This window comes from Camellia sinensis, chromosome 1 (genome assembly GCF_055761805.1).
Source record: "Camellia sinensis isolate YWXY chromosome 1, ASM5576180v1, whole genome shotgun sequence".
In the NCBI taxonomy this organism is placed as follows: Eukaryota; Viridiplantae; Streptophyta; class Magnoliopsida; order Ericales; family Theaceae; genus Camellia; species Camellia sinensis.
This window is the reverse complement of record NC_138961.1, coordinates 235,856,454-235,869,300: the sequence shown is the minus strand read 5'-3', so window position 1 is coordinate 235,869,300 and position 12,847 is coordinate 235,856,454. Positions and strand designations below refer to the sequence as shown.

The following is a 12,847-nucleotide window of genomic DNA, read 5'->3' as shown; positions in this document are numbered from 1 at the left end:
AGAAAACAAAACAAATCTTTTGTGTATGGGTGTTGGATTTTGGTTGGTTTTTTTTTTTTTTTTTTTTTTTTTTTTTGTGTGTGTAAAATTGTGATCGGGGTTGATCCCTGAGATGAATAAAAGATGGTTTGGTGTGCAAAGCTATATGGTATGAATGGAATTTGAAAAAGATTAAAAATAATGTGAAAGAAAAATAAAGAAAGAAATAATAAGAATAAATTTGAAATCAAAATGAAAGATGGAGGAAATAAGGAAAGTGGTTCACGTGGTTTCTTGTCCCACTGTTTTGTGAAAATCGGTAATGGGGTTCGGTATATTTTTGTTTTTGTTTTTTTTTTTTTTTTTTTTTTTTTGTTGTGGGTTAATAATAATAATAATAATAATAATAATAATAATAATAATAATAATAATATATTAAGGAGGAAAGCATGTGCGCTGGTGGGTTGGAAAGTGAAAAAAAAAATGAGAGAGAGAGAGAGAGAGAGAGTGGGGTACATGATGATGATGATAAAATGAAAAAAAAAATTGGTTGTGTGTAAGGCGGTGGCTTTAGTCAAAAAAGTGAACTTTCCAGTGAGATAGCATCTGAGCAAACTAAGATAAACCCATGTGAGTGGAGTACTTGGAGCTTGTGAAAAAAAAAAGATCAACTGTGTCAAACCAGACCCAAAAGTCCCACCGGCTCCGACCATGCCAGAAATGACTCCGAGAGATCGGCGAGAAATGAAGGGGATGATGCCGAAGGTGGCTCCGCAGGCGGCCTGAGCGCCGGCGGAGAAGAGGATCATCATGGAGAGGGCGATCTTCGCACTCTCTCTCTCAAGATGAAGACGATTTTGTCGTCGGAGACCATGGGCATCCCAGATGAAGCTACGGTTCTCGATTTTGATGAGCTACGAGACTTCAAATCGCACAACAAAAGAAACTTTCCTACACTCTTGGTGTCAATCACTTTTCCGATTGGACCTGGGAAGAGTTCCGCAAACATAGGTTGGGAGCTGCTCAAAACTGTTCTGCCACCACAAGGGGAAATCACAAGCTCACTGATGAAGTTCTTCCTAATTCGAAAGACTGGAGAGTGACAGGAATAGTCAGCCCAGTCAAAGATCAAGGCCACTGCGGATCATGCTGGACTTTCAGCACCACAGGGGCTCTGGAGGCAGCTTACAACCAGGCATTTGGAAGGGCGATCTCTCTCTCAGAACAGCAGCTTGTGGATTGTGCAGGAGCTTTTAATAACTTTGGCTGCAATGGTGGGTTGCCATCCCAAGACTATGAGTATATCAAATACAATAGGGGTCTTGACCACCAGACTGAGGCATTTGCAGCTGACCAAGTTGTTGGAGTGATGCCTGTGAAGGCTGCGTCTGCGAGTAAGACGATGGAGTCTGAGAGTGTAGCTGCAGGGAAGATGGCAAGTCTTGTGGCGATTGAAGTGGTTTCTGTAAGACGATGGAGTCTGAGAGTGTAGCTGCAGGGAAGATGGCAAGTCTTGTGGCGATTGAAGTGGTTTCTGTAGCGGTGATATTTGCTGCTGCCCAATTGACGGGACTTGTGCCAAGGACTGGTTAAAATTCTGCTGTGATGCAGATGCAAGTCCAGGAAAGACACCATCTGAAGGAGCAGATATTGGGATACATGTGTTTGAGGTTCAAGGCTGAGAGCTTGAACTAGCAGCAACAACAAGAAGATCAAGATCAAGATCAAGAAGAATAATTTGTGGCAGCGGAGTAAAGGTATGTGTAGAGGTCCGGCGGGCGGCCAAGGCGAGGCTGCCGCCCGCCAGTGAAGCAGAATTACTAGCTTCTTAGCCTAGCTCTGATACCATGTTAAATTCAATGTAAAAGAGAGAAATACAGAGAGAATAATGTATCTATTGATGTATTATTGATTGTGTTGAGCTCCTTTATAGAGGAGAGGGAGAACAATTACAAATCGAAAGTAGAAACACAAACCAAACAACATCATTAAAGGTATATTATTAAAGGTTTGACAGCTAATATATATACTAATATATACTAACACGATTAACAACCACTATTTGACCGTCAGTTTGGGGATGGAAAGAAGAAGAAAATTTCAGTTTTGTATGCAGTATCTTCCACAAAGTACGCCAAAAATAACTCATAAACTTCACATTGCGGTCTGAGACAATTGTTTTTGGCAAACCATGAAGTCGGACAACTTCTTTGAAGAAGATTTTAGCAATATGGACAGCATCAGAAGTCTTTGAACAAGGGACAAAGTGAGCCATTTTTGAGTAGCGGTCCACCACCACAAAAATGGAATCATATCCCCTAAGGGTTCGTGGCAGCCCTAGGATGAAGTCCATGCTTAGGTCTTGACATGGCTCATGTGGTACTGGTAATGGAGCGTATACTTTCGTCCTTTAGAAAGTTGACAGGTACGACATCGAGAAACAACTTTAGCAACGTCCTGTTTAAGACTTGGCCAATAATAACGGTCTTCAACCATTGCAATTGTCTTGTCTCTGCCAAAATGACCTGCTGCTCCTCCAGAATGCAATTCTCGAATCACCTCTTCGCGTAGAGATGTATTAGGCAAACAAAGACGAGTTCCCCTAAAAAGATACCCATCATGTAAAAAGAATTCTGGATAGTCAGCATGCTGTCCGGCTGCTAAATCAGTGTAGATTATGCTGAAATCTTTGCAAGACGAGTAGTCTTTCTTGAGCAAATCAAAGCCCACAACTTGGATGGACATAGAGTTGAGAGTTAGCATCACACGACTAAGCGCAGCAGTTGCCTTATTTTCTGTCCCAGCTTTATGTTTGATGACGAACGTGTATTCTTGCAAGAAGGAGGCCCACTTTCCATGTCGATGATTCAACTTCTTTTGGGAGTGGATGTACTTGAGAGCTTCATGGTCAGAATACAACACAAACTCCTTGGATATGAGATAGTAATGCCAGTAACGAAGTGCTTGAATCACAGCATAGAATTCCTTGTCATAAGTAGAGTACTTTTGTCGTGCGTCATTAAGTTTCTCACTAAAATAAGCAATTGGATGGCCTTCTTGACTGAGTATACCCCCAATTCCCACATTTAAGGCGTCACAAGTCACTTCAAACACCTTAGAGAAGTCCCGAAGGCATAAGACAGGAGCTCAGTCATTTTTTTCTTTATCTCTTCGAATGCTTTAGTCGTTGCACTGGTCCAAAGAAACCGTCCCTTCTTTATGCAATTAGAAATTGGTGCCATTATTGTACTGAAATTTTGAATAAAGCACCTATAGAATGTTGCCAATCCATGGAAACTACGAACTTCTTGCATGGTGGTAGGAATCGGCCACTCTATAATAGCTTTGACTTTGTTCGGATCAGCCGCTACACCCTTGGCAGAGATAACAAAGCCCAAAAACACGACGCTTGGACTCATGAAGGAGCACTTCTTCAAATTTACATAGAGTTTCTCTTGGCGAAGAACTCTCATAACCTGTTGGAGATGGAAGATGTGTTCCTCTTTGGTCTTGCTATAGATTAGTATATCATCAAAATAGACCACAAGGAAGTGACTAGTAAAAGGTTTAAGTACCTGCGTCATGAAATGCATGAATGTACTAGGAGCATTGGAAAGACCAAATGGCATAACTAGCCACTCATAGAGACCATTCTTTGTCTTGAAGGCAGTTTTCCACTCATCTCCAGGCATTATTTGTATTTGATGGTAACCACTCTTCGAGTCTATCTTTGAAAAAATAGTAGAACCAGCTATCATGTCCAACATATCATCAAGTCGAGGAATTGGAAACCGATATTTGATGGTTATTTTGTTGATAGCTCGACTATCGACACACATGCGCCACGTGCCATCTTTCTTTGGCGTGAGCAAGTCAGGAACAGCACAAGGACTCAAACTTTCGCGAATAAATCCTTTGGACAACGGCTCATCTACTTGCCTTTTTAGCTCAGTATGTTCACTAGGATTCATTTGATAAGCTGGAAGATTAGGCAATTGAGACCTAGGTATAAGATCTATTGCGTGTTGGACATTACGCATGGGAGGAAGCTCATTAGGAAGCTCTTTTGGTGCTATATCCGCAAATTCATATAACAACTTCTCAACCTCAAAAGGCCTTTTTGTTTCAGGACCAGTTGCTGGTTGCTTCACTTCTTTAACCACTACAGCATAGATAAGCTTTGATTCTTTGCTTTCCATTACGAATTGCCTTTTAGAGAATACATGGGGAGGTTTAGTTTGATTTTCAGCAATATGCTTTGGCTTTGGAGTTTCATATCTTCTCATCTCTGCCATAGTCATGGGATGTAGGACAATTGTCTTCTTTCCAAGTAAGAAAGTGTATGTATTTTCTCGTCCATTGTGTTGTACAGCGTGATTGTAAAGCCATGGTCGACCAAGAAGGATGTGAGTGACATTCATAGGAAGTACATCACATAAAATAGAATCACTATAAACAGGCGAAGCAAAAGAAACAAGGCATCGTTGAGTTACCGGAATAGACATGTTGTCAATCCAAGCTATCTTGTAAGGATGAGGATGTGGCTCAATTGGAAGCTTAAGTCTTTCAACTGTAGATGCAGAGGCAACATTCATGCAGCTTCCACTATCAATAACAAGTGTTTTTGGTTGATGCAGAGACAACATTCATGTAACAAGTGTTTTTGGTTGATGCAGAGACAACATTCATGCAGCTTCCACTATCAATAACAAGTGTTTTTGGTTGATTTCCACAACGGACCAGCATTTGACAGATTGATGTTCGTCGCCATTCTTCTTGCTCCACCTTAGGGGCTGCTAGAATACACCTAACAACATTAAGAAAGGAGGTTTCCAACTCATCTTCCCCTAAATCATCAAATCTGCCGTCTCCATAATTGAATGCATCCCCATCGTTGACATATTCCTGTGATTGGTCATATTCTGGTAGTTGCTCCATGTCCTCTTCGATTGCAATATGGAGGGTATTCTTCCTTGGACATTGATAAGCCATGTGCCCAGAGTCACCACACTTAAAACAAGTAGTGCTTTTATCCCTCCCACTTGGCTTCACAGTCACAGTACCTTGATTTCTATGATCAACAACACTAGAAGATGAGGCTTTGGATATGTTTGGTCAATTTAGTGGCTGCAAAGATGCTGTTTTTGTGCTTTTATTTGCATCAGTGAACCTTCTAAATGTTATCTCCCCTGCTTGAGACCCAAATTTCTTAGTACTTGAGTAACTCAAGTATTCTTCTATATCAAGTGTCACTTGGAATGCATGCTCAATACTGTATAAGGGTTGACGAAGCAATTCTCGTTGTATATCAGTCCTCAAACCAGACTTAAATTGAGCAAGGGTGTGACATGGATCTTCCACAATTTGACTTCTAGTCTTAAGTTCATCACATCTCTGCATATATGCTGCTACTGACATGTTGCCCTGTTTTAGAGTAACAAGTTGGCCACACAACTTTTCGTGATAATTCGACGGCATGTATTTCTCTCGAAGCTTGGCTTTCATCTCTTGCCATGTGCCTATTAGTGGCTGCCCCATTCTTCTGATATCTCTTTCCACACCAATCCACCATACTTTTGCCAATCCCACAAGTTTCATCTTATCAAACTCACTCTTCGTTCATCCGTCATGTCATACCATTCAAAATACTTCTCAATGGAAGCAAGCCAATTTGAGAACACTGTCGGATCAACCTTGCCTTCAAAATCTGGAACCTCCATCTTAATCTTTTTTGTAATATCTCCAACAAGTCTTTGGTCCAATCAAACATAGAATTTTGTGGCAGTCCTTGACCTTGGGCAATCCTAAATTGTTGTCTTTGCGCAGGAGCGTCCCGTTGGTCTGCTTCTTGTTCACCTTGATTAAAAGGATGAAAAGAATTGTTTTGACTTACCTATGAATGAGGTAGAGCTTTATTTATAATGAAACAATATTACAAAATAGGAAACGAACAAAATAGGAAACAAAGATAAAAAAGGTATTAAATATTACTACCATAATTACACACTACCATAATTACAATATCACTATTTCCTAATTCCAACACTACCATAATTATAATATTACTATTTCCTAATTCCAACACTCCCCCTCAAGCTGGTGTGAAGATATTCAATTAACGCAGCTTGCCGATAGACGACCGGAGTAATTTTGGACCTACAGACTTGGTGAACATATCTGCTAACTGCTGAGAAGAAGAGACAAAGGATGGTCTCACAATACCAATCCAAACCTTCTCTCGAATGAAATGTATATCAACCTCTATATGCTTAGTACGGTCATGTAGGACAGAATCAGAAGACAACATAATAGCAGACTTGTTGTCACAAAATAAAGAAGTAGGAGCAGTCTCCTCAAATCCTAACTCTGCCAAAATAGAACGCAGCCATAGAATCTCACAAGTGCCTTGTGTTAGTGTATTATAATGTTAATGTCATATATAACTGTTATACATTAGCATATATTATATACATGTAAAGTAAAATGTTTATTGTAATGTTTATTGTTTTTGCTTTCGGTGCATTTGGCATCCTATGTACAACACTCTCCTCTCTATAAAAGAGAGTGAGCTTCTCCTTGTGAAATGCACATTCAATATATAACATGAATACACAATTTATTCTCTTTTTCAATCAGTTTATCTTACATGGTATCAGAGCTAGGTTAACAACTTAGTAATTCCGCTTCACCCGCGGGCGGCAGCCTCGCCTTGGCCGCCCGCCGGACCTCTACACATACCTTCACTCCGCTGCTACAAATTCTGCTCATAGTCCACCTTCTATGGTTTCAGGGTTAAGCCCAACACAGGCCAGACAAGCTCTAGATCTTACCACCATGTCTTCGAGCTCAGGCTCCATCATGGACCGGGCCGATCCGGTTAACCCGTCTAGGCAAGTAACATGGTTGGTGAGAACACTACTGAGCCATGAATGGGCATACTCGGCTGTCCTTTTCTCAATTGCCACCACAGAGTCCATCACTCTATCCATTGACAGTTCCATCAACTCCAGGCAATCTGCTAGAGCCCCTTGCTCTCTCTTGTCGTTGATCCGATGGCTGATACCGCCTGCTGTCTCGATAGTCTTTCGTATGCCCGATGTGGATTTCTTCAAGAAGGCCTGCAGCAAATCAGGGCCCTTCATTTGCATCAAAATTTCAGGGGGAGCAATGTTTACTTTGCTTACACTCTAGTAGGCGTCCATGGCTCCGGCCATCTCTCCTATAATGGAGCTCTTGCAGGGCGGTGGGGTAATCTTCCTCTTCATTTCATCATTTGGGTTGCGCACAACACTTGCTCAACTTATTTCAAAACCAGTCCGAATCTCCTCCATCGCTGGAATCGGACTCTTCCTTGCTTTCATCGGTTTACAAAACAACCAAGGCATTGGACTCATCGCCGCTTACAGCTCCTCCACAAACCCATTCTTCTTCTTTTTTATTTTATTTTATTTCTTTCTTTATCATCTGTGGGTCTTTTAATCTCTCTTTCACGCATACCCTTTTCCCGAAGACAAAGCTACCAATCAAAGAATAAACGTAACATAACAAAAACAAAAAAACAAAAAAACAAAAAAAAAAAAACAAAAACAAAATCCTTACAAGTTTTAAAGACATGGATACTTTCTGCATTCTCTTCTCTTTCTTTCTTTTTGCTTTTCTTATCATGACACCCACATGGGCATGTCCCTTTGTTTTTGACAAACTATTTTTCTTTTCCTTCCTCTTATTCCCGTATTTATCCTTTTCCTTTTTCATATATATATATATATATATATATTTATTCCAACAAACAACAACACTTTTTTTTTCATTACTTAATTTATTCTATACTTTAATACCATGAGCTTTCTCACTTTTCACCATCCTTTTTTTTTTTAAAACTGTTGCTGATTCACATTACCCCCACTTTACTTTTATTTATTTTATTTTATCTTCCTTTTTTCGTAATCCCAAAAAAAAAAAAAAAAAAAAAAAAAAAAAAAAACACAAACAAACAAACAAACAAACAAACAAAAAAAAAAAACCTTTCTCTCATTTTTTTTTTTAACATCTTCACTTTGTGTTGAGCTGTTTTGCTCCACTTTATCAATCCTTTTATTTCAACCTCAAATAGGTTTCTATCTTCACACCTATTTGAGTTTGAGGGGAAGGTTATACATATATCATGGTGAGCATGGTTACACACTATGTGAACCACCCAAGCTGATGAGCATGGTTATATACCATGGGAACCACTCAAGCCACCCCATGGCGCACTTCCTAAGTCGCCCCCTTGGTGCACCACCAAAGTCTTCTACAACGGTCCGGCATGACCTCGTAAACTGTCCCGACATCAGCTTTTACAACGGTCCGGCATGACCCCGTAAACTGTCCCGACATTGATTCCAGTTAGCTCCTACAACGGTCTGACACGACCATACAGTGTCTTCACCAACGGTTCGACACGACCATACAGTGTCTCCTATCCTATTTTATTTTCACGTTTTGTTACTCTCTCCAAACTCAAGTTAGTTGTGTCTCTCCTCCTTGAGTTTGAGGGGGGCTGTTAGTGTATTATAATGTTAGTGTGATATATAGCTGCCATACATTAGCATATATTATATACATGTAAAGTAAAATGTTTATTGTTTTTGCTTTTGGTGCATTTGGCATCCTATGTACAACACTCTCCTCTCTATAAAAGAGAGTGAGCTTCTCCTTGTGAAATACACATTCAATATATAACATGAATACACAATTTATTCTCTTTTTCAATCAGTTTATCTTACACCTTGTGCCATAGCCCTATACTCAGTTTCTACAGAAGACCTAGAAACAACTGCTTGCTTCTTACTTTTCCATGATATAAGATGATCACCATAAAAAGTACAGAAGCCAGAAGTAGAATGCCTATTCGTTCTAGATCCTGCATAGTCAGCATCAGTAAAACAGGAGAGTCCAGATTGAGGATCAACTGTGAAGAACGATCCCAAGTCAGGAGAGGTCTTTAAATATCTCAAGATGTGATGAACTGCATCAAGATGTTCTGTATGAGATGCATGCATGAATTGGCTAACTACACTAACTGCAAATGTCAAGTCAGGTCTAGTATTGGTCAGATAGATGAGACGCCCAACAAAACGCTGATGCATACTTGGATCCTCTAGTAATTCGCCGGACTCTGATGTGAGCTTGGCATTGGGATCCATAGGAGTAGAAGCTGGTTTACACCCCAACATACCAATATTCTTAAGTAAGTCAAGAGTGTACTTCCTTTGAGATAAGGAAATCCCCTGTTGTGAGCGAACCACCTTAATCCCTACAAAATACTTGAGATTCCCTAAATCCTTAATATCAAAGGTGTGTCCCAAATCCCGTTTTACTTGATCAATGCCTATAGAGTCATCACTAGTGAGAATGATATCATCCACATACACCAACAAGACTATACACTGACCTGCAGAATTATGACGGATGAAGCAAGTATGGTCTGAATGGCACTGAACAAAGCCCATGGAGAGGATGATTGAGCTAAAACGACCAAACCAAGCTCGTGGAGATTGCTTTAAGCCATACAAAGACTTGCACAGTCGACATGCTTGCCCTGAATACTCCCCCGTAGCTCGAAAACCAGGAGGAGGTGCCATATAAATTGTCTCAAGAAGATCCCCATGCAGAAAGGTATTCTTGACATCAAGCTGATAAAGGGGCCAAGAATGGGATGCGGCAAGAGAGATGAGTAGACGAACAGAGGTAATCTTGGCAACTGGTGCAAAGGTAGCACCAAAATCCTTGCCAAGAACTTGAGTGAAGCCCTTGGCCACTAAGTGGGCCTTATAACGGTTAACGGAGCCATCAGGGAGGTACTTAATAGCAAAGACCCATTTGCAACCCACAGTACTCTCGTCAGAAGGTAAAGGAACCAAATCCCAAGTATGATTATGTTCTAAAGTTGCCATTTCAGTCTGCATTGCCGCTCATTTTGGATTCTGAAGGACCTCTGACACAGATCGAGGAAATAGACTCGAACTCAAGCTTGCCAAGGAAAGAATGATAAGAGTTGGAAACCCTATCATAGGAGAGGTACTGGGAAATGGGATGATTAGTACTGCACATATAACCCCAACGATTAGGGGGATGTTGATTCCGAGGAGGATTACGGCGAGGAAGGGAAGGAGAGGTATGTAAAGGGAAAGAATTACCTGACCCAAGAACTGGAAAGGTGGCAGGAGAGGGCTGAGCACGAGGGCGGCGAGAGTATACCTGCAAGGGAGAGGGGAAGGAGGCGAAGGCGGAGGATAAGAGGGAGGGGGGGCAACCTCATCCACAACCACATCTAAAATGAGGACCGGGCGAACACTTTGAGGAGCTGAAGGGGAAACCTGTAACCGGGGATTAAGACTAAAAAAAGGAAGATCCTCACAAAAAATAACATCCAAAGTATGGTGAAACTGACGAGACACAGGATCAAAACATCTATACCCTTTAGACATGGAAGAATACCCCCAAAAAACACAACAAATAGACTTGTCATCTAACTTAGTGCGAGTGGGACGCCGGTCCTGAACAAAACATATACACCCAAAAACACGAGGCAAAAGTGGAAAAAGGGTAATATAAGGCATAAGAATATGGAAGGGAGTAAGGCCATGTAACATACGACTAGGAGTCCTATTAATGAGATAGACAGCAGTAAGAACAGCCATATGCCAATAAGACTTGGGCACACTCATACCACAAAGAAGACAATACACGACAGACATAATATGACGGTTTTTACGTTCAACCACACCATTTTATTTAGGGGTTCAAGGACATGTAAGTTGTTGAAGAATACCCGTTTGATTAAGGTGAGAACGAAACTCATTGGAGATGTATTCCCCACCGTTATTAGAACAGATGTTCCTAACAATGGTACGAAATTGTGCCTTAACCATTTGCAAAAACTGAATAAAGATGGGAAATGCATCAGACTTGCGGTGAAGTAAATAGACCCAAGTGCACCTAGTGTGATCATCAATAAAACTCACATAATAACGATGACCTGAAAAAGCAAGAACAGGAGAGGGACCCCAAACATCAGAATGAATAAGGTTAAAAGCACTAGGGGTAGGTGTCATATGTGGTATATAACTAGTACGGATATGTTTAGACAACTTACAAGTAACACAATAAAATTTAGAATCATTGCGAACTTTATTTAATAACGGAAAAAGTTGACATAAATATTGAAAGTTAACATGACCCAAACATGCGAGCCATAACTCTAAAGTTTGAACAGAAAAAACACAAGATATAGAAGTAGGCAAAACAAACGCCTGAAAACTAGCTAAAGGCAAAGAAGGCTGGTCCGGTGGATCTCCAAAGTAGTATAGCTCATAGCACTCGTATCCCCTGCCAAAAATTCTCTTCGAACTCAGGTCCTGTAAAAGACACGAAGATGGGAAGAAAATGACGGCGCAATTAAAGGTTTTGGCAAGATGACTAATAGATAAGAGATTATAAGCAAACTTGGGAACATGCAACACAGAAGATAAAGTGATATCAGGGGATAAAGACACAACACCCGTATGTTGGACAGAAGAGCAAGAACCATCAGCAAGACACACAGATTCAAGCTGGTTTGAAGATATCTTCCATAGCCAGCTTGCTAGTCAGCTTATCAAATTGCTTCTTGTGTAGTCCCTTCGTTAGCACATCAGCTAATTGTTCATCTGTTGGAAGGTAGGTCATACAGATTATGCCAGCATTGATTTTCTCCTTGATGAAATGTTTATCCACTTCTATATGTTTTGTGCGATCATGTAGAACTGGATTATGAGCTATAGATATAGCTGCTTTGTTGTCACAATAGACCTTCATAGGTGTCGGGTGAGAAAGCTTTAATTCTTCAAGAATTCTTTTAATCCACATTACTTCACAGATTCCATGGGCAACAACTCTGAACTCTGCTTCTGCACTACTTCTAGCTACCACATTCTGTTTTTTACTCTGCCATGTAACTAGGTTCCCACCTACAAAGGAGCAGTATCCGGATGTTGATCTCCTGTCTGTAACACTTCCTGCCCAGTCTGCATCTGTGTATACTTCAACTTGAAGATGTCCATGTTTCTTGAATAGTAAGCCTCTCCCTGGAGTTCCTTTCAAATATCTTAAGATCTTATAAACGGCCTCAAAGTGCTCTGCCCCTGGTGAGTGCATGAACTGACTTACCATGCTGACTGCAAAGGCAATATCAGGCCGCGTATGAGACAAGTAAATCAATTTCCCTACAAGTCGCTGATATTGTTCTCTCTCTTTGACTTCTTCAGCCTTAGCAGCTTGTAACTTCAAGTTAGGCTCGATCGGAGTCTCCGCCATCTTACAACCAAGCATACCTGTTTCTCCAAGGAGATCAAGAACATATTTTCTCTGATTAACGAATATACCTTCCTTGGATCTTGCAAATTCCATTCCGAGGAAATACTTGAGGGCTCCCAGATCCTTAATGTGAAATTCTTTTGCGAGTTTCTCTTTGAGGGCTGCTAACTCTGCTTCATCATTACCAGTTAAAATAATGTCATCAACATAAACAATCAAAATTGCAATTTTACTGTTTTTTGAATGTTTATAAAATATTGTGTGATCTGCTTGACTCTGCGAGAAGCCACAACTGATAACTGCCTTCCCAAAGCGTTCAAACCACGCTCTTGGTGATTGTTTGAGTCCGTATAATGACTTGTTCAATCTGCATACTCTGTCACTTCCAAGTCTCTGCTCAAATCCCGGCGGTAGGCTCATGAACACCTCCTCTTCAAGATCACCATTGAGAAATGCATTTTTAATGTCAAGTTGATGTAGAGGCCAATCTGAATTTACTGCAAGAGATAACAGTACTCTGATGGAATTT

At 40.6% G+C, this 12,847-nt stretch overlaps 1 protein-coding gene and 1 pseudogene across 1 annotated transcript; one reads left to right on the top strand and one right to left on the bottom strand.

Annotated features, from left to right (window-relative positions):
- Positions 1-640: 640 nt before the first annotated feature.
- Positions 641-1,471, top strand: LOC114260232 (pro-cathepsin H pseudogene; annotated as a pseudogene).
- A 3,193-nt stretch (positions 1,472-4,664) lies between these two features.
- Positions 4,665-5,577, bottom strand: LOC145822802 (uncharacterized). The gene is made up of 3 exons (XM_082920949.1): positions 5,150-5,577; positions 4,785-5,050; positions 4,665-4,678 (listed from the first exon to the last, which is right to left on the bottom strand). Exons 1-3 carry the CDS (start codon positions 5,575-5,577, stop codon positions 4,665-4,667), a joined length of 708 nt encoding a protein of 235 aa, XP_082777075.1.
- Positions 5,578-12,847: the final 7,270 nt, after the last annotated feature.

Excerpts from the sequence above, each read along its gene's own strand:
- LOC145822802 (XM_082920949.1), bottom strand. The coding sequence starts at position 5,577 with ATGAAACTTGTGGGATTGGCAAAAGTATGGTGGATTGGTGTGGAAAGA. Across the intron at positions 5,051-5,149 it reads GGGGAGATAACATTTAGAAG|AAATCAAGGTACTGTGACTG; the intron begins GTTCACTGATGC and ends TGTTGATCATAG.